Source organism: Leptopilina boulardi, unplaced genomic scaffold, assembly GCF_019393585.1.
Source record: "Leptopilina boulardi isolate dan_hultmark-lab unplaced genomic scaffold, ZJU_Lbou_2.1 LbouV2_78, whole genome shotgun sequence".
NCBI classification, from domain to species: domain Eukaryota; kingdom Metazoa; phylum Arthropoda; class Insecta; order Hymenoptera; family Figitidae; genus Leptopilina; species Leptopilina boulardi.
In genome coordinates, this window is record NW_026138025.1 from 392,163 (window position 1) to 414,970 (window position 22,808).

General features: G+C 21.9%; 1 protein-coding gene across 2 annotated transcripts; it reads right to left on the reverse strand.

The window, feature by feature from the left end:
• Positions 1–5,090: 5,090 nt before the first annotated feature.
• LOC127290637 (general transcriptional corepressor trfA-like) lies at positions 5,091–17,931 on the reverse strand. Of its 2 annotated transcripts, none has more exons than XM_051319341.1 (5): positions 17,818–17,931; positions 17,558–17,629; positions 8,315–8,383; positions 6,966–7,598; positions 5,091–5,458 (listed from the first exon to the last, which is right to left on the reverse strand). In XM_051319341.1, exons 3-5 carry the CDS (start codon positions 8,366–8,368, stop codon positions 5,237–5,239), a joined length of 909 nt encoding a protein of 302 aa, XP_051175298.1. In that variant the 5' UTR covers positions 8,369–8,383; positions 17,558–17,629; positions 17,818–17,931; the 3' UTR covers positions 5,091–5,236. The 2 variants fall into 2 exon arrangements, with proteins under 2 accessions (XP_051175298.1, XP_051175297.1); XM_051319340.1 differs by having other exon boundaries at positions 6,966–7,601.
• Positions 17,932–22,808: the final 4,877 nt, after the last annotated feature.

The following is a 22,808-nucleotide window of genomic DNA, read 5'->3' on the forward strand; positions in this document are numbered from 1 at the left end:
TTTCCCACCTAATAATAATTTTCCACTTTTCGTACAATTTTCCATCTTTAAAAACTTAATAGAAAATTTTTTCAACTTCGCAATAGTTTTCCACATATATAATTTTATTTTCCCACCTTCAAGATAATTTTATACAAATATTTTCAACTTTCCATATAATTTTCCACTTTTAATACATACACGATAATTTTCGAATGATTTTTCAACTATAAATAAATTTGTACTTCTCTTTCAATTTTCCACCTTTAAATATTTACAACAAAATTTTCCAAATAGAAAATAATTTTTTTTACCTTAAATATAATTTTCTACTATAAAAATAATTTTCTTTTTTCATTATATACACGAAAATTTTCCACCTGATAATTTTCTACTTTTTGTTCAATTTTCCATGATTAAAAATTTATAAGTTAGTTTTTTCAACTACGAAATTGCAGTTTTCCACCTACAATTTTATTTTCTTACCTTCAAGATAATTTTCATCTTTCCATACAATTTTTCACTTTTAATATGCAATTTTCCACCTGATAATTTTCTACTTTTCGTTCAATTTTCCACCTTCAAAAAATTTACGAGTTCATTTTTTGGTAGCAAATTTTCTTGCATAATTTAGGAAAAATATTTTCAAACATAAATCTCTATTTAATGATGAAAAACTATTTTGTAGGTGGGAAATTCTCTTTTAATTCAATAAAAAATTTGTAGGTAGAAAATTTACTTTCTGGAAAATCCTATCGTTGGTGGAAATTTCGTTTCGTATATCTTGAAAGTAGAAAATTATCTAGATAGGCGAAAAAAATATTTTAGGAAAAAATTTTCTGGTAATTTACCAAAATAATATATGTTAAAAAGTGAAAAACTATATCTTTGAGGTGGGAAAATTGTTCCAAGGTAGGGAAAAATTATCTCGTAGTTGGAAAATTGTCTTGGAAATATGTATTAAAAGTTTGTCTAAAAAAAAAAAAATTGAAAATTATTTTTTCGTGAAAAATTCCATTATTTAAATGTGGAAAATCATATTGTAAGTGGAAAATTATTTAAAATGTGAAACTTTGTTTTTTGTATTGAGGTGAAAAACTATATATCGAAAATGGAAAAGTATCTAAAAAAAATTTCTTACATTATTTTCTACATTCTTGCGTTTATATATATATAGCTTTTCTTATTTTTTTTTTCAATAGAAAAAAAAGAATGTAATTACGATTTAGTTTTCTAAGAAAATAACCTTTTTTAAGTCTTCATTGTTGATTCCTCCTATAACCTTAATTTAAAAAACAAAAGTGTTTATATACTGAAATGGTATACGATTTCACTGTTTTTTTTTTTTTTTTTTTTTTTTTTATGACTTAAGGTCATGTTACACACCTATGAGTTTTTTTATGTGAGCGCAATGAAAATATATCATGTAAGATTATTCTTAAATGGACGTGAATTTTTCAATAATATTTTAGGAGATGAAACAGAGCATATTTATTTATGGATTTCTGGTATTTTTTTTATATTTAAAAAAAAAATTTTTTTTTGGTTATTGTTATTGATGAGATTTTTATTCGCGAGATATCTCTTGAACGGACAGAAATTTTAGAAAAATATTTTAGATTATTGAAGAGGACATATTTATCTAAGGCTCCGTGGTATTTATTTTATATTGAAAAAAAAAAATAATTATAAATTTTATTGATTGAACCTTGTGGTTTGAAAATATCTATGGTAAATGACCGACAAATATACAAAGTTTTGGATTTTCTTAAGATTTTTTATAAATGATAAAATATTTTGAAGAGAAATTTACAGGGATGATAAAGGGCTTCTTCATATAAAGATTCCTGGTTGTTTTGCATGATTTTGTTGAAAAAAGTTATTTATCAATTTTATTGATTGAACACGAACTGTGAAAATGGCGAGAGTTATCGATCGATATATAAGTAGATTTGAATTTCGTAAGATATCTTGTAAATGGTAAAATATTTAGGAAAGATATTTTCAGTAATAAAAAAAGGCATCTTCATAAAAGGATTTCTAGTTATTTTGTAAAACTTTGTTGAAAAAAATTTTGTTTATTATAAACATGTAATTATCAAGATTCTGGAATATGAGTTCAGCGCCTCTAGTGGGCATCGACGCAAGCGGTCGGTAAAACTACTAAAATAAATAAAAAGCAGTGAAATGTATTGAGTATTTTTTTATGCTGAACAAGATTTTTATGGTTAAATAATTTTTTGAACATCAGTCTTATAAATAAATTTATAAATAATTTGTTTTGCAAAAAATAAAATATGAAATTTATAACTTTAGTTTAAACGACTTGATGATATCCTAGAGGTCTGAAAATTTATGCACCTTTAGAACTGACAACCACACAATAATCCGTGGTTAATTTTTACATACATAACCAGGTTGTCGATGATGAGTATACTTATGGATCATCTCCGAAAATTCAGCTAGAATTTATTAATGGTTTTAGCATTCATATGTGAGGTTTGAGAAAATATTCTAACACTTGGACAACCAGGTCGCTGATGACGGATATACCTAGAGATCATCTTCGAGAATTTAGGTCTAAAATTTCGTTAATTTTGAAAAATTTATAAGTTTTTCATTTTTTGTTATAAGCAAAAATTTCAAGAGTGATTTTTGTCTTAGAATTACTTATTATATTTTAATTAAAAAAAATTTTTGAAATAAAAAATTAAAAAAACATTTTTTTTATACAAATTTTTTTTAACATTTTGGGACTAGTTGCATTGTATTTGTAGAATCTTAGACTATAAGAAACAGTCATAGAAAATCAATTTTTTGGTTGATAAGACCGTTTTCTCAGACCCAGTCACATATGATTGGCGAGATTTTTGTTTGAGAAGTTTTGTTACTAATTATTTATAAGACATTATATTATAGGTTATAGGTCAAATAGTAAAAACAATTTAAAAATTTTTTTCCTTTATTATAACATATTTAAGTGTCCATTAACACTTACATATTACAAATCAAATAGTGAAAATTTTCCGCAAGATTATAAAAAACCAATTTTAATCAAATAAAGTAAAATATTCATGGAAGCTTAATGCCATTCCAACATAATCAAAAAGGATTCTATGATTTTTTCAAATTTATTTTTCATGCTGCTTATGAGACATGAATTTTCTAACATTTCAGAATTCAATTTTTTTTAAATTTTTAATGATTATAAATTTAATTTTTTTTTAAATATATCAATTAAATAATATTTTTAAAATTATTTTCACGTCAATTTTTCAGTTATTCGATGCAAAAATTCCAGAAAAATAATTTTCTATATTTTTTCAATTTAAACAATCGAATTTTATTTTTAAATCTGTACCCTTTTATTTTTTTGAAATTTTAAAACTTTTTAAAAATTCCGAAAATATTTACAAAATGTTTCAAATTTTTCAAAAAAAAGTCGACTTATACAGTTTAAAAAATAAAATTTTAATGGAATTATTTAAGTGAATTATTTTTCTGGAATTTCTGCATCAAATTTTAGAAAGGTTCTCGTAAAAAATCATAATTTTAAAAAAGCTTTTAATGTTGTATTTTTAAAAAAATGTTATATGAATTCAAAAAGAAAAAATCACTGAAATTTGTATCTTGCAACATAATCAAAAAGGATTCTATGATTTTTTCAAATTTGTTTTTCATGCTGCTTATGAGATTTGAATTTTCTAAAATTTCAGAATTCAATTTTTTTTTATTTTTAATGATTATAAATTTAATTTTTTTTTTAAATATATGTGACCTGGACAGTTAAAAGGGACCTTTTGTCCGAAAAAATTAATTTTTTATTGATTGGTGATTCTGATAGAGAAAACTTTTTTTTATCAGAATCACCAATCAATAAAAAATTAATTTTTTCGGACAAGAGGTCCCTTTTAACTGTCCAGGTCATATATCAATTAAAAAATATTTTTAACATTATTTTCACGTTAATTTTTCAGTTATTCGATGCAAAAATTCCAAAAAAATAATTTTCTATATTTTTTCAATTTAAACAATCGAATTTTATTTTTAAATCTGTACCCTTTTATTTTTTTGAAATTTTAAAACTTTTTAAAAATTCCGAAAATATTTACAAAATGTTTCAAATTTTTCAAAAAAAAGTCGACTTATACAGTTTAAAAAATAAAATTTTAATGGAATTATTTAAGTGAATTATTTTTCTGGAATTTCTGCATCAAATTTTAGAAAGGTTCTCGTAAAAAATCATAATTTTAAAAAAGCTTTTAATGTTGTATTTTTAAAAAAATGTTATATGAATTCAAAAAGAAAAAATCACTGAAATTTGTATCTTGTAAACATTTTGAAAAAATTTTTTGTAAAAAATCATAGATCCCCTTTGGGTAAGGTACAAATAATAATAATAATATTGTATTACGCTACTGTTTAGAATTGAGCCTCCCAATTCTATATACGGGCGATTCACGATTCGCCGCCAACTCATCCCCGTGTACCTGCTCAGCGGCAAATTTTCGTCCCCGTATGTTCCCCCACTACCGGCCGTACTGTACCCCTCCGTTCAGTCTGACTGCATGTTTTTTTTTTTTTTTTTTTTTTGAAAACAATTGAATTTTCTTTGATTTTGAATTGAAATTTTGGATAATAATTTAATTTTAAATGATTTTTAATTGAAATTTTGGGTAACAATTGAATTTTATTTTAAATTAAAAATTTTTGAAAATAATTAAATTTTCTTTGATTTTGAATTGAAACTTTGGATAATAATTGAATTTTAATTGATTTTGAATTGAAATTTTGGGTAACAATTGAATTTTATTTGACTTTAAATTGAAAATTTTTGAAAATAATTCAATTTTATTGCGATATTTTTTTAAAATTATAAACAACTGTTAAATTTCATAAAAATTTTATTTGAAAAATAATTTTGAAATAATTGAATTTGTGATGAATTTCATTAAAATTATTAAAAATAATTAATTTAATGAAGAATTATTTTAGTTCAAAATTTGTTAAATAATTGAATTGAAGAAAATCTGAAGAAGATCTACATTTTATACTAAAAAAATGTATTTTATTAAAATTTTTTTTTTAATGTAAAAAAAAGTCGAAAAAATTGCGGTCTGACTGAACGGAGGGGTACAGTACGGCCGGTAGTGGGGGAACATACGGGGACGAAAATTTGCCGCTGAGCAGGTACACGGGGATGAGTTGGCGGCGAAAAGTGGTCTGCCCCTATATACACATACATATGGTTGCTTAACTAATATTGACTTCGCGCATTTTTACTCCTGTCCCTCTGCCGTTCGGTTTCCCTGGTTATTTGCATTTCTCTTTCCCTCTCACGTTCTCTTTCCCTTTCTCTTTCACGTTCTCTATCTCTATCTCTTTCTCTCTCTAAATTACGTAGGTTTAATTTTACTATATTCATTTCCTTGTCCAGGTCATTCATTCTTCTCTCCAATCTCTCGAACTTTCTATGTGGCTAAAACAAATAATTAAACAAATATTATTGACTTCATATTTATTCGAAATAAAAAAAAAGTTTTACTAAAAAAACAACTTTTGTTTTAAAATTATTATTTATTGTTTCTAGAGGCTACCAAAAAGAAATTTGTAATTTTTTGCGGCGCCCTCATTCACAGTATTATAATACTTAGTATTTTTAAAATTATTTCTCGTTATTTTTTGAAGAAAAAAAATGTTTTCAAAACAAACAAATATATTATTGAAATAATAAAACTAGATTTAAACATAAGTAAGAAAAATTCTGGTTTGGCGTAAAATTCCCAAATAAATGCCGGTTAGTAGATACTCTCACTGAAAGAAAATATTTACTAAATTCCAATAATTACAATAGAATTTTTAGTAAATATTTTTCAATTTAGGGAGAAAGTGTCAAAATAAGAAGTGTTGGTATAAAAAGTAAAAAATATATTTCAATTTTAAATAATTTTTTTTTCAAATCGTAGTGAATATTTATGAACTTTAATAAAAAAAATTAAAATTCTACAAACTGTTTGCTAAGATTTTTATTTTTTTTGTTTGCTATTTTCTATATCAATATTTCACATTTTGACACGTACCGTCGACCCTTTAAATTCGGCCGATAAATTTTATAGGTTACAATAAACACTTAAACACCGTTCGCAAAATTTTGCGCATTTTTTAAAATTAAAAAAAATAATAAAATTTTTAAAAATTATTTTTTTTTCATTTTTTATAGTGAAATATGATTTAAGGTTTCAAAAAAATGAAAAAAAATAATTTTTAACAATTTTTTTCCTTTTTTTTGAGCCCGAAATCATATTTCACTATGAAAAATGAAAAAAAAAATTTTTTTTTAAATTTTCAAAAATGCGCAAAAACCTGCGCGCGTTATTTAAATGTTTTTTTAAATCTGTAAAACTTATCGGCCCACTCTAAATTTTTTCGCAAAATCTTAGTATTTCCAGGTATGTTTAAAAAAAATCATATTCAAATTAAAAAAAATAAATTTGTTTATAAAAAATTGTTTTTTTTAATAAAAAAAGAAAAAAAATTTTTTGTTAATATTATTGAAAAGTAAAAGAAAAACTGAAACTTTTCCTCTCTTAGCAAAAATTGAAAAAATACATTTTTTCGAATTATCAGTCATTGAAAATAGGTCTACATTGAAAAAACTGAAATTATGAAAATTCATAACTCGAAAATTTTTTAAAAAAAATAGGTATCCCTTTTTTTACTACAGAACAAGAAAAAAATATATTTGCCCAAATTTAAAGGGTCGACGGAAATCTCACGTGAAATCGCCTATACTTTCTTTCAGCGATAAAAAAGAAACGGCACTACAGATGGCACAGCAAAAAATACAAATTTTACACTTTAACTTTGACGATCTCTGAAAACAGTAAACACTTATTTACAAGAAAAAGATTATTATTTTGTTTAGTTAAAATATTATATTTTCAAGTGTAAAAAGTTTGTATTAAATGAACAATAAAGCTACAAACCATTTGTTGCGACGTTTGCTGATATTTTGATAAGTGCGACGACTGCTGTTGCATTGGATACTGTAACGGTTGCTGTTGCAGTGGAATCTGTGTCGCATCCTGTTGCAACGGAAAGTGCGATGGTTGCTTTTGTACTGCATACTGCAACGGTTGCTGGTGCAGTGGAAACTGTAACGGTTGCTGTTGCGGTGAAAACTGTGACTGTTGCGGTGGAAATTGCGATGGTTGCTGTGGTGGAGGAAAGTGCGATTGTTGCTGTGGCGGTAGAAACTGTGACAGTTGCAACTGTGATGGTTCCTGTTGCGGAGGAAACTGTGACGCTTGCTGTTGCACTGCATACTGCAACGATTGCTGTTGCAGTGAAAACTGTGACGGTTGCTGTGGCGGTGAAAAGTGTGACGGTTGCTGTTGCGGTGGAAACTGTGACGGTTGTTGCGGTGGAAACTGTGACGGTTGCTGTTGCAGCGGAATCTGTGCTGGTGCCTGATTTAGCGGAGTTTGTGGTGGTGGCTGCTGTTGCGGCGAAAATTGTGCTGGTGCCTGATGTAGCGGAGTTTGTGGTGGTGGCTGCTGTTGCGGCGAAAATTGTGGTGGTTGTGGAATTCCATTGGGGTTGATGGACGGTGAACCATCCTGCTTCAATAATTGAAAACAAAATCATTGTTTAAACCAGTTTTCAATTGAAAATTCAATAAGATTCAATTGTCTAAATTTTTAAAAATATTTCACTTCTTTAAAATAAATGTTTCAATTAATAATCTCCTGAAATTCAATTATTTTCAAAAAATTTAACAATTGCTCTTCCAGAACTCAATTATTTCAAAAAATTTCAATTTTCAATTTTTTTTGGGTACTAATTATTTCTAATAAGTTTAATTAAGTTTTTCAAAAATTTAACGTTTTTTAATTACTAATTTTTTTAAATTTAATTTTTATTTATATAATTTTTAAAAAATTTCAATAAATTAAGTTCATTAAAATTTTAATTGAAAATTTCTAAGATCGAAAATTTAAATATTAAAACATTTTTCAAATAAAAATTCTCTATAATTAAATTATTTTTAAAAATTGAATAACCCGATTAAAAAAGGGCATATAATCCATTTGAATTACATTAGTTATATGCCCTTTTTTGATCCGGTAGACCAATTTTATTTAAAATTCTTCGCTAAATTAATTTTTATTAATTACATTAATAAAAAAATTATCGCATATTTTTCTTTAAAATATTCTTATTGAGGAATTAATAAATTTTATGTAATATCTAATAACAAAATATTTAGTATAATAAAATATTTATCAAGTAATAATAATAACATAATATTTTAAAATTGACTACTGCGACTTACGTTTGAAGATGGTTCTCCCTTGGATTTTCTACTGCCACTACGCCTTGTGTGCATCGTGAATTAAAAAAACTACAAAAAAATTTCTGTATTAATTATTTGATAGAAAAAAATTGGGAAGTTAGATATTTTAAAGATAACACTTTTAAGAGCGTAAAAACCTGCAATAAAATTTTTCACGACTTTTATTTTTTTATTAGTTAATTCTATTATATTTCATCTGAAGTCCTTTCATCCTATTTTTAAAAAAATCTGATATTTCGTAATAATGAATATTAATATCTGTATGTATTATATAATATCTATATATTATCTGTATATCCGCGTGAAAATCGAAGTATGGGAAAAAACCATCAAAAGCCAGCAAAGTTAGGGAAAAATTTTTAACCAAACTTATCAGATTTTTCGCAAACATTGGAAAAAACTCAAGCCTAAGAAGAAATAATTTTTTCTCATTTTTTTACTTTTTAAAATTAGTTTTTCAAAAAAACGGAAAAATTAGGAAAAATTCGGGGCCTAGAAAAATTCATTTTTTTCATTTTTTACTTTACAAAAATTAGTTTTTCAAAGTAGGGGAAAATTTGGGATAAATTCGGGGCCAAGAAAAATTAATTTTAGAAAGTAAAAAAAAAGGAGAAATGAATTTTTCTTGGCTCCGAATTTTCCCGTACTTTGAAAAACTAATTTTAAAAAGTAAAAAATGAAAAAAATGAATTTTTCTTGACCGCGAATTTTTCCCAAATTTTCCCGTACTTTGAAAAACTAATTTTAAAAAGTAAAAAATGAAAAAAAATTAATTTTTCTTGTCCCCGAATTTTCCCAAATTTTCCCGTACTTTGAAAAACTAATTTTAAAGAGTAAAAAATAAAAAAAAATTGAATTTTTCTTGGCCCCAAATATTCACAAATTTTCCCGTACTTTGAAAAACTAATTTTAAAAAGTAAAAAATAAAAAAAAATGAATTTTTCTTGGCCCCAAATATTCACAAATTTTTCCGTACTTTGAAAAACTAATTTCAAAAAGTAAAAAATGAAAAAAAATGAATTTTTCTTGTCCGTGAATTTTATCAAAATTTTCCAGTACTTTGAAAGACAAATTTTTAAAAGTAAAAAAATGAGAAAAAATTAATTTTTCTTGGCCCCGATTTTTCCCAAATTTTTCCGTACTTTGAAAAACAAAGTTTTAAAAGTAAAAAAAATGAGAAAAAATGAATTTTTCTTGGCCCCGAATATTCACAAATTTTTCCGTTTTTATTTCATAGAAATAAAAATTTTACGAATTTTTAAATTGACGTTTCAGGAAATTATTTTATTTTTCTATCAATGTTATAATTCATGATATGTAATAGACTAGCACAAGCTATAAAATAATGTTTTTATTGTCAAAAAATCATTTTTTTGTTCTTGAGTAGAAACATTTAGAATACTATTTAATTCCAGAAATAATAACTCTGAACTATTCCTCAACAAACCAAACCTAATTCTTAATTTTACAAATTCAACATTTTTTGAGAAATTTCCTGTTATCTAAAGTTGTAGAGGTAAAATATATTTTTGAATTTTTAAAAATTACCAAAATAAGTTTTTTTGAAAAAAAATAGAAGAAAATAAAAATCATATGGATAAAAACTTTTTTCTGAATTTATAAATTTAATTTTCCAGATTATGGTTTAATTATTTTTCTAAAGAAAAATAATTTTTTTTGTGTTTGAGTTGAAACATTTAGAATAATATTTACTTCCAGAAATAATAACTCTGAACTATTCCCCAACAAACTAACCTAATTCTTAATTTTACAAATTCAACATTTTTTGAAAAATTTCCAGTTATCTAAAGTTGTAGAGGTAAAATATATTTTTGAATTTTTAAAAATTACCAAAATAAGTTTTTTTAGAAAAAATTTGAGGTAGATAAAAATCATAGAGATGAAACCTTTTTTCCGAATTTATAAATTTAATTTTCAAGATTATGGTTTAATTATTTTTCTGAATAAAAATAATTTTTTTTGTGCTTGAGTAGAAACATTTAGAATAATATTTAATTCCAGAAATAATAACTCTGAACTATTCCTCAACATACCCAACCTAATTCTTAATTTTACAAATTCAACATTTTTTGAAAAATTTCCTGTTATCTAAAGTTGTAGAGGTAAAATATTTTGTTTTAAATTTTTAAAAATTACCAAAATAAGTTTTTTTAGAAAAAATTTGAAGTAAATAAAAATCATAGGGATGAAACCTTTTTTCTGAATTTATAAAATTAATTTTCAAGATTATGGTTTAATTATTTTTCTAAATAAAAATAATTTTTTTTGTGCTTGAGTAGAAACAATTAGAATAATATTTAATTCCAGAAATGATAACTCCGAATTATTCCTCAAAAAAATAACCTAATTTTTACTTTTACAAATTCAAAATTTTTTGAAAAATTTGCATTTATATAAAGTCGTAGAGGTAAAATATATTTTTGAATTTTTAAAAATTACCAAAATAAGTTTTTTTGAAAAAAAATAGAGAAAATAAAAATCATATGGATAGAACCTTTTTTCTGAATTTATAAATTTAATTTTCAAGAATATGGTTTAATTATTTTTCTAAATAAAAATAATTTTTTTTGTGCTTCAGTTGAAACATTTAGAATACTATTTAATTCCAGAAATGATAACTCTGAACTATTCCTCAACAAACCTAACCTAATTCTTAATTTTACAAATTCAACATTTTTTGAAAAATTTGCATTTATATAAAGTCGAAGAGGTAAAATATTTTTTTTTGAATTTTTAAAAATTACCAAAATAAGTGTTTTAAGAAAAAATTTGAAGTAAATAAAAATCATAGGGATGAAACCTTTTTTCTGAATTTATAAATTTAAATTTCAAGATTATGGTTTAATTATTTTTCTGAATAAAAATAATTTTTTTTGTACTTGAGTAGAAACATTTAGAATAATATTTAATTCCAGAAATGATAACTCTGAATTATTCCTCAACAAACTAACCTAATTCTTAATTTTACAAATTCAACATTTTTTGAAAAATTTCCTGTTATCTAAAGTTGTAGAGGTAAAATATATTTTTGAATTTTTAAAAATTACCAAAATAAGTTTTTTTAGAAAAAATTTGAGGTAGATAAAAATCATAGAGATGAAACCTTTTTTTTGAATTTATAAATTTAATTTTCAAGAATATGGTTTAATTATTTTTCTAAATAAAAATAATTTTTTTTGTGCTTCAGTTGAAACATTTAGAATAATATTTAATTCCAGAAATGATAACTCTGAACTATTCCTCAACAAACCTAACCTAATTCTTAATTTTACAAATTCAACATTTTTTGAAAAATTTGCATTTATATAAAGTTGTAGAGGTAAAATATTTTGTTTTAAATTTTTAAAAATTACCAAAATAAGTTTTTTTAGAAAAAATTTGAAGTAAATAAAAATCATAGGGATGAAACCTTTTTTCTGAATTTATAAAATTAATTTTCAAGATTATGGTTTAATTATTTTTCTAAATAAAAATAATTTTTTTTGTGCTTGAGTAGAAACAATTAGAATAATATTTAATTCCAGAAATGATAACTCCGAATTATTCCTCAAAAAAATAACCTAATTTTTACTTTTACAAATTCAAAATTTTTTGAAAAATTTGCATTTATATAAAGTCGTAGAGGTAAAATATATTTTTGAATTTTTAAAAATTACCAAAATAAGTTTTTTTGAAAAAAAATAGAGAAAATAAAAATCATATGGATAGAACCTTTTTTCTGAATTTATAAATTTAATTTTCAAGAATATGGTTTAATTATTTTTCTAAATAAAAATAATTTTTTTTGTGCTTCAGTTGAAACATTTAGAATACTATTTAATTCCAGAAATGATAACTCTGAACTATTCCTCAACAAACCTAACCTAATTCTTAATTTTACAAATTCAACATTTTTTGAAAAATTTGCATTTATATAAAGTCGAAGAGGTAAAATATTTTTTTTTGAATTTTTAAAAATTACCAAAATAAGTGTTTTAAGAAAAAATTTGAAGTAAATAAAAATCATAGGGATGAAACCTTTTTTCTGAATTTATAAATTTAAATTTCAAGATTATGGTTTAATTATTTTTCTGAATAAAAATAATTTTTTTTGTACTTGAGTAGAAACATTTAGAATAATATTTAATTCCAGAAATGATAACTCTGAATTATTCCTCAACAAACTAACCTAATTCTTAATTTTACAAATTCAACATTTTTTGAAAAATTTCCTGTTATCTAAAGTTGTAGAGGTAAAATATATTTTTGAATTTTTAAAAATTACCAAAATAAGTTTTTTTAGAAAAAATTTGAGGTAGATAAAAATCATAGAGATGAAACCTTTTTTTTGAATTTATAAATTTAATTTTCAAGAATATGGTTTAATTATTTTTCTAAATAAAAATAATTTTTTTTGTGCTTCAGTTGAAACATTTAGAATAATATTTAATTCCAGAAATGATAACTCTGAACTATTCCTCAACAAACCTAACCTAATTCTTAATTTTAGAAATTCAACATTTTTTGAAAAATTTGCATTTATATAAAGTCGTAGAGGTAAAATATTTTTTTTTGAATTTTTAAAAATTACCAAAATAAGTGTTTTTAGAAAAAATTTGAAGTAAATAAAAATCATAGGGATGAAACCTTTTTTCTGAATTTATAAATTTAATTTTCAAGAATATGGTTTAATTATTTTTCTAAATAAAAATAATTTTTTTTGTACTTGAGTAGAAACATTTAGAATAATATTTAATTCCAGAAATGATAACTCTGAATTATTCCTCAACAAACTAACCTAATTCTTAATTTTACAAATTCAACATTTTTTGAAAAATTTCCTGTTATCTAAAGTTGTAGAGGTAAAATATATTTTTGAATTTTTAAAAATTACCAAAATAAGTTTTTTTAGAAAAAATTTGAGGTAGATAAAAATCATAGAGATGAAACCTTTTTTCCGAATTTATAAATTTAATTTTCAAGAATATGGTTTAATTATTTTTCTAAATAAATATAATAATTTTTTTTGTGCTGCAGTTGAAACATTTAGAATAATATTTACTTCCAGAAATAATAACTCTGAACTATTCCTCAACAAACCTAACCTAATTCTTAATTTTACAAATTCAACATTTTTTGAGAAATTTCCTGTTATCTAAAGTTGTAGAGGTAAAATATATTTCTGAATTTTTAAAAATTACCAAAATAAGTTTTTTTGAAAAAAATAGAAGAAAATAAAAATCATAGAGATGAAACCTTTTTTCTGAATTTATAAATTTAATTTTCAAGAATATGGTTTAATTATTTTTCTAAATAAAAATAATTTTTTTTGTGCTTCAGTTGAAACATTTAGAATACTATTTAATTCCAGAAATGATAACTCTGAACTATTCCTCAACAAACTAACCTAATTCTTAATTTTACAAATTCAACATTTTTTGAAAAATTTCCTGTTATCTAAAGTTGTAGAGGTAAAATATATTTTTGAATTTTTAAAAATTACCAAAATAAGTTTTTTTGAAAAAAATAGAAGAAAATAAAAATCATAAGGACACAGAAAATTAAAAGGCATTAAAATAAGCTGCAACGCTTATTATTTTAATCCAATTTTGCTTATTTTAATACCAAAATGGATTAAAATAAGCAAAATTGGATTAAAATAATAAGCGTTGCAGCTTATTTTAATGCCTTTTAATTTTCTGTGGATGAAACCTTTTTTCTGAATTTATAAAATTAATTTTCAAGATTATGGTTTAATTATTTTTCTAAATAAAAATAATTTTTTTTGTGCTTCAGTTGAAACATTTAGAATAATATTTACTTCCAGAAATAATAACTCTGAACTATTCCTCAACAAACCTAACCTAATTCTTAATTTTACAAATTCAACATTTTTTGAGAAATTTCCTGTTATCTAAAGTTGTAGAGGTAAAATATATTTCTGAATTTTTAAAAATTACCAAAATATGTTTTTTTGAAAAAAATAGAAGAAAATAAAAATCATAGAGATGAAACCTTTTTTCTGAATTTATAAATTTAATTTTCAAGAATATGGTTTAATTATTTTTCTAAATAAAAATGATTTTTTTTTGTGCTTCAGTTGAAACATTTAGAATACTATTTAATTCCAGAAATGATAACTCTGAACTATTCCTCAACAAACCTAACCTAATTCTTAATTTTACAAATTCAACATTTTTTGAAAAATTTGCATTTATATAAAGTCGTAGAGGTAAAATATGTTTTTTTGAATTTTTAAAAATTACCAAAATAAGTGTTTTTAGAAAAAATTTGAAGTAAATAAAAATCATAGGGATGAAACCTTTTTTCTGAATTTATAAATTTAAATTTCAAGATTATGGTTTAATTATTTTTCTGAATAAAAATAATTTTTTTTGTACTTGAGTAGAAACATTTAGAATAATATTTAATTCCAGAAATGATAACTCTGAATTATTCCTCAACAAACTAACCTAATTCTTAATTTTACAAATTCAACATTTTTTGAAAAATTTCCTGTTATCTAAAGTTGTAGAGGTAAAATATATTTTTGAATTTTTAAAAATTACCAAAATAAGTTTTTTTAGAAAAAATTTGAGGTAGATAAAAATCATAGAGATGAAACCTTTTTTCTGAATTTATAAATTTAATTTTCAAGAATATGGTTTAATTATTTTTCTAAATAAAAATGATTTTTTTTTGTGCTTCAGTTGAAACATTTAGAATACTATTTAATTCCAGAAATGATAACTCTGAACTATTCCTCAACAAACCTAACCTAATTCTTAATTTTACAAATTCAACATTTTTTGAAAAATTTGCATTTATATAAAGTCGTAGAGGTAAAATATGTTTTTTTGAATTTTTAAAAATTACCAAAATAAGTGTTTTTAGAAAAAATTTGAAGTAAATAAAAATCATAGGGATGAAACCTTTTTTCTGAATTTATAAATTTAAATTTCAAGATTATGGTTTAATTATTTTTCTGAATAAAAATAATTTTTTTTGTACTTGAGTAGAAACATTTAGAATAATATTTAATTCCAGAAATGATAACTCTGAATTATTCCTCAACAAACTAACCTAATTCTTAATTTTACAAATTCAACATTTTTTGAAAAATTTCCTGTTATCTAAAGTTGTAGAGGTAAAATATATTTTTGAATTTTTAAAAATTACCAAAATAAGTTTTTTTAGAAAAAATTTGAGGTAGATAAAAATCATAGAGATGAAACCTTTTTTTTGAATTTATAAATTTAATTTTCAAGAATATGGTTTAATTATTTTTCTAAATAAAAATAATTTTTTTTGTGCTTCAGTTGAAACATTTAGAATAATATTTAATTCCAGAAATGATAACTCTAAACTATTCCTCAACAAACCTAACCTAATTCTTAATTTTACAAATTCAACATTTTTTGAGAAATTTCCTGTTATCTAAAGTTGTAGAGGTAAAATATATTTTGGAATTTTTAAAAATTACCAAAATAAGTTTTTTTAGAAAAAATTTGAGGTAGATAAAAATCATAGAGATGAAACCTTTTTTCCGAATTTATAAATTTAATTTTCAAGAATATGGTTTAATTATTTTTCTAAATAAAAATAATTTTTTTTGTGCTTCAGTTGAAACATTTAGAATAATATTTACTTCCAGAAATAATAACTCTGAAGTATTCCTCAACAAACCTAACCTAATTCTTAATTTTACAAATTCAACATTTTTTGAAAAATTTGCATTTATATAAAGTCGTAGAGGTAAAATATATTTTTGAATTTTTAAAAATTACCAAAATAAGTTTTTTTGAAAAAAGTAGAAGAAAATAAAAATCATAAGGACACAGAAAATTAAAAGGCATTAAAATAAGCTGCAACGCTTATTATTTTAATCCAATTTTGCTTATTTTAATACCAAAATGGATTAAAATAAGCAAAATTGGATTAAAATAATAAGCGTTGCAGCTTATTTTAATGCCTTTTAATTTTCTGTGGATGAAACCTTTTTTCTGAATTTATAAAATTAATTTTCAAGATTATGGTTTAATTATTTTTCTAAATAAAAATAATTTTTTTTGTGCTTGAGTAGAAACAATTAGAATAATATTTAATTCCAGAAATCATAACTTCGAATTATTCCTCAAAAAAATAACCTAATTTTTACTTTTACAAATTCAACATTTTTTGAAAAATTTGCATTTATATAAAGTCGTAGAGGTAAAATATATTTTTGAATTTTTAAAAATTACCAAAATAAGTTTTTTTGAAAAAAATTAGAGAAAATAAAAATCATATGGATAGAACCTTTTTTCTGAATTTATAAATTTAATTTTCAAGATTATGGTTTAATTATTTTTCTAAATAAAATTAATTTTTTTTTGTGCTTGAGTTGAAATATTTAGAATAATATTTAATTCCAGAAATAATAACTCTGAACTATTTCTCAACAAACCTAACCTAATTCTTAATTTTACAAATTCAACATTTTTTGAAAAATTTTCATTTATATAAAGTTGTAGAGGTAAAATATATTTTTGAATTTTTAAAAATTACCAAAATAAGTTTTTTTGAAAAAAAATAGAAGAAAATAAAAATCATATGGATAAAACCTTTTTTCTGAATTTATAAATTTAATTTTCCAGATTATGGTTTAATTATTTTTCTAAAGAAAAATAATTTTATTGTGTTTGAGTTGAAACATTTAGAATAATTTTTAATTCCAGAAATGATAACTCTGAATTATTCCTCAACAAACTAACCTAATTTTTACTTTTACAAATTCAACATTTTTTGGGAAATTTGCATTTATATAAAAAAATGAGAAAAAATTAATTTTTCTTGGCCCCAATTTTTTCCAAATTTTCCCGTACTTTGAAAAACAAATTTTTAAAAGTAAAAAAATGAGAAAAAATTAATTTTTCTAGGCCCCCAATTTTTCCCAAATTTCCCCGTACTTTGAAAAACTAATTTTAGAAAGTAAAAAATTGAGGAAAAATGAATTTTTATTGTCCGCGAATTTTTCACAAATTTTCCCGTACTTTGAAAAACTAATTTTAAAAAGTAAAAAATGAATAAAATTGAATTTTTCTTGGCCCCGAATATTCACAAATTTTTCCGTACTTTGGAAAACTAATTTTAAAAAGTAAAAAATATATTTTTAAGGTTATATATCTAACCGACCTCAATTAATTTGTATATGAATATTTTAAAAATTAAAAAATTACTTACATTATATTTAATTATTAAACGCACAACGGCTTCCAGAGAGGCACTAAAACGCTGGATAAAACTGAACACGTGCTAAAGTAGAGAGAACAAATATGGGAAAAAGAAAAAAAAATTTTTAAATTAATTATCCGAAAATGGAAATAGAAAATAGAAAACAAAATATGATTATTGAGTGAAACTCATATCATCTTTTGTTTTCAATTTTACACTCACATTAAATTGATTTAATTTAATAAGAATAAAAAGGCAATATTACTTACGGATTAAAAGTGTAGACAGTCCAAAGAAAACTGAGAGTGTGAGATATTCATCGAAAATCACTATTGCCGTTGATGAGACGCGTGCCGCAGTGGAAAGGGAAGTGAGTGAGAGAGAAAGCTATACAATAATATACAGCACGTAAGCTTTAGAAAGAAGACCGGCCGGCAAGTTTGTTTTGATGTGACAAACGTTTAATAATTGACGCGTTCAAACTTGAAAGGTCGTAACATATACGGTTTTTTCAATTTAAGAACATATCAATATTTTCACAGTGAATTGTGACAGTGTCAACAGAGACTGGAGGATTATTATTTATTTTGTGTTGTGATAAAGTGCAAAATGGAAAAATCAAAAAAAGGACAGGAGACAAAAAAGGAACAATTAAACAAGTGTAACAAGAGGAAGAGTGGAAAATATAGAACAAGTGGAAGGAGATTGTCGATGACAAAAGCAGCAAGAATAAGGTCAGTAATTCTTAATGTAATTAATTATAATTTTCATTAATTGTTTCTGTATCGAAAGGCAATTTCTGCTTTGTTTACTAAGGTGAAAAATACGTTATTGGTTAAGAAAATATAACAGTTATGTAAAATAAATTTAAGCTTAAATATATTGTCTACAAATATTTAATTATCAGATAAATTTATTTTCCAAATGTCATTGGTTTTAACCTTACTAACAAAACAATAATTGCCATTTATACATTGACTTTGTATTATAAAGTATATATATATTTATTTTTGTGCTTGAGAAGAAGAATTAAGAATAATATTTAATTTCGAAAAATAAAAACTCTGAATTTTTTCTCAACAAAGTTAAGCTCATTTTACAAATTCAACTTTTATTAAAAAATTTTCAATTATTGAAAATCATGGAAATAAAATATATTTTGGAATTTTTAAAAATTATCAAGAAAAGATTTTTTGAAAAAATTTGAAATAAATAAAAATTTTATTACAAAATATATATTTTATATATATTATATAAAAAAATTTATATTTATTACATTAAATTAATTATTTATTATTAAATTAAATATTTATATATATATATATATATTTGAATATATAAAAATAAATAATCTATCACAAAAACTTTTTCTAAAAAATAATACTAAATCATTCTTTTGAAAAAAGGCAATTTTTTGTGCTTGAGTAGAAACATTTAGAATAATTTTTAATTCCAGAAATGACAACTCTGAATTATTCCTCAAAAAAATAACCTAATTTTTACTTTTAGAAATTCAACATTTTTTGAAAAATTTGCATTTATATAAAGTCGTAGAGGTAAAATATTTTTTTTTGAATTTTTTAAAAATTACCAAAATAAGTTTTTTTGAAAAAAAATGGAAGAAAATAAAATTCATAAAAATAAAAATTTTACGAATTTTAAAATTGACATTTCAGGAAATTATTTTATTTTTCTATCAATGTTATAATTCATGTTATGTAATAGACTAGCACAATCTATAACATAAATTTTTTTTGGTCAAAAAATAATTTTTTTTATTCTTGAGTAGAAACATTTAGAAGAATATTTAATTCGAGAAATAAAAACCCTGAATTTTTTCTCAACAAACCTAACGTAATTTTTTAATTCCAGAAATGAACGAAGCTAAAGTACGCAACGTTTATGTTAAACGATTTTTAAAGAAATAATTTTTAAAATGACAAATTTTATAATTTTTTGCCTAAAAAATATTTTTTTATAATTTGTTAATTAATGAAAACTATAAGAAATATTTTTTAGGCAAAGAATTATAGAATTTTTCATTTTAAAAAATTATTTTTTTAAGAATCGTTTATCATAAACGTTGCGTACTTCAGCTTCGTAGAAATGATAACTCTGAATTATTCCTCAATAAACTAACCTAATTTTCACTAAATAATATTTGGCTAAATAATAATTAGCAGTTATTGAAAATCGTAGAGGTATAATAAGTTTTGCAATTTTTAAAAATTACCAAAATAAGTTATTTTAGAAAAAATTTGAAGTAAATAAAAATCATAGGGATGAAGCCTTATTTCTGAATTTATAAATTTAATTTTCATGATTATGGTTTAATTATTTTTCTGAATAAAAATAATTTTTTTTGTGCTTGAGTAGAAACATTTAGAATAATATTTAATTCCAGAAATGATATCTCTGAATTATTCCTCAACAAACTAACCTAATTTTTAGTTTTACAAATTAAACATTTTTTGGAAAAATTGCATTTATATAAAGTTGTAGAGGTAAAATATTTTTTTTTGAATTTTTAAAAATTACCAAAATAAGTTTTTTTTTAGAAAAAATTTGAAGTAAATAAAAATCATAGGGATGAAACCTTTTTTCTGAATTTATAAATTTAATTTTTAAGATTATGGTTTAATTATTTTTCTAAATAAAAATAATTTTTTTTGTGCTTGAGTAGAAACAATTAGAATAATATTTAATTCCAGAAATGATAACTCCGAATTATTCCTTAAAAAAAACCTAATTTTCACTAAATAATATTTAATTCGAGAAATAAAAACCCTGAATTTTTTCTCAAAAATCCTAACCTAATTCTTAATTTTACAAATTTAATTTTTTTTGAAAAATTTTCAGTTATTGAAAATTGTAGAGGAATAATAAATTTTGCAATATTTAAATTTACCAAAATAAGTTTTTTTAGAAAAAATTTGAAGTAAATAAAAATCATATGGATAAAACCTTTTTTCTGAATTTATAAATTTAATTTTCAAGATTATGGTTTAATTATTTTTCTAAATAAAAATAATTTTTTTTGTGCTTGAGTTGAAACATTTAAAATAATTTTTAATTCCAGAAATGATAACTCTGAATTTTTCCTCAACAAACTAACATTTTTTTACTTTTAGAAATTCAACATTTTTTGAGAAATTTGCTAATATAGAAAGTCGTAGAGGTAAAATATATTTTGGAATTTTTAAATATTATCAAGGAAAGATTTTTTGAAAAAATTTGAAATAAATAAAAATTTTATTACAAAATATATATTTTATATGTATTATATAAAAAAATTTTTATTTATTACATTAAATTAATTATTTATTATTAAATTAAATATATATATATATATATATATATATATTTGAATATATAAAAATAAATAATCTATCACAAAAACTTTTTTTAAAAAATAATATTAAATTTTTTTTTTGAAAAAAGGCAATTTATTGTGCTTGAGTTGAAACATTTAGAATAATTTTTAATTCCAGAAATGACAACTCTGAAATATTCCTCAACAAACTAACCTAATTTTTACTTTTACAAATTCAACATTTTTTGAAAAATTTGCATTTATATAAAGTCCTAGAGGTAAAATATATTTTTGAATTTTTAAAAATAACCAAAATAAGTTATTTTAGAAGAAATGGAAAAAAATAAAATTCATAGAAATAAAAATTTTTCGAATTTTTAAATTGACGTTTCAGGAAATTATTTTATTTTTCTAACAATGTTATAATTCATGTTATGTAATAGACTAGCACAATCTATAACAAAAAGTTTTTTTTGTTCTTGAGTAGAAACATTTAGAATAATATTTAATTCGAGAAATAAAAACCCTGAATTTTTTCTCAACAAACCTAACCTAATTTTTTAATTCCAGAAATGAACGAAGCTAAAGTACGCAACGTTTATGTTAAACGATTTTTAAAGAAATAATTTTTAAAATGACAAATTTTATAATTTTTTGCCTAAAAAATATTTTTTTATAATTTGTTAATTAATGAAAACTATAAGAAATATTTTTTAGGCAAAGAATTATAGAATTTTTCATTTTAAAAAATTATTTTTTTAAGAATCGTTTATCATAAACGTTGCGTACTTCAGCTTCGTAGAAATGATAACTCTGAATTATTCCTCAATAAACTAACCTAATTTTCACTAAATAATATTTGGCTAAATAATAATTAGCAGTTATTGAAAATCGTAGAGGTATAATAAATTTTGCAATTTTTAAAAATTACCAAAATAAGTTATTTTAGAAAAAATTTGAAGTAAATAAAAATCATAGGGATGAAGCCTTATTTCTGAATTTATAAATTTAATTTTCATGATTATGGTTTAATTATTTTTCTGAATAAAAATAATTTTTTTTGTGCTTGAGTAGAAACATTTAGAATAATATTTAATTCCAGAAATGATAACTCTGAATTTTTCCTCAACAAACTAACATTTTTTTACTTTTAGAAATTCAACATTTTTTGAGAAATTTGCTAATATAGAAAGTCGTAGAGGTAAAATATATTTTGGAATTTTTAAATATTATCAAGGAAAGATTTTTTGAAAAAATTTGAAATAAATAAAAATTTTATTACAAAATATATATTTTATATGTATTATATAAAAAAATTTTTATTTATTACATTAAATTAATTATTTATTATTAAATTAAATATATATATATATATATATATATATATATATATATATATATATATTTGAATATATAAAAATAAATAATCTATCACAAAAACTTTTTTTAAAAAATAATATTAAATTTTTTTTTTGAAAAAAGGCAATTTATTGTGCTTGAGTTGAAACATTTAGAATAATTTTTAATTCCAGAAATGACAACTCTGAAATATTCCTCAACAAACTAACCTAATTTTTACTTTTACAAATTCAACATTTTTTGAAAAATTTGCATTTATATAAAGTCCTAGAGGTAAAATATATTTTTGAATTTTTAAAAATAACCAAAATAAGTTATTTTAGAAGAAATGGAAAAAAATAAAATTCATAGAAATAAAAATTTTTCGAATTTTTAAATTGACGTTTCAGGAAATTATTTTATTTTTCTAACAATGTTATAATTCATGTTATGTAATAGACTAGCACAATCTATAACAAAAAGTTTTTTTTGTTCTTGAGTAGAAACATTTAGAATAATATTTAATTCGAGAAATAAAAACCCTGAATTTTTTCTCAACAAACCTAACCTAATTTTTTAATTCCAGAAATGAACGAAGCTAAAGTACGC

What these genes read in the sequence shown, in the direction of transcription:
- LOC127290637 (XM_051319340.1), bottom strand. Translation starts at nt 8,368, where the DNA reads ATGCACACAAGGCGTAGTGGCAGTAGAAAATCCAAGGGAGAACCATCT. An exon ending in AGGGAGAACCATCTTCAAAC is followed by an intron (nt 7,602 to 8,314) that starts GTAAGTCGCAGT and finishes CAATTATTGAAG; the next exon opens with CAGGATGGTTCACCGTCCAT. An exon ending in AGCAAACGTCGCAACAAATG is followed by an intron (nt 5,459 to 6,965) that starts GTTTGTAGCTTT and finishes TATTTGTTTTAG; the next exon opens with CCACATAGAAAGTTCGAGAG.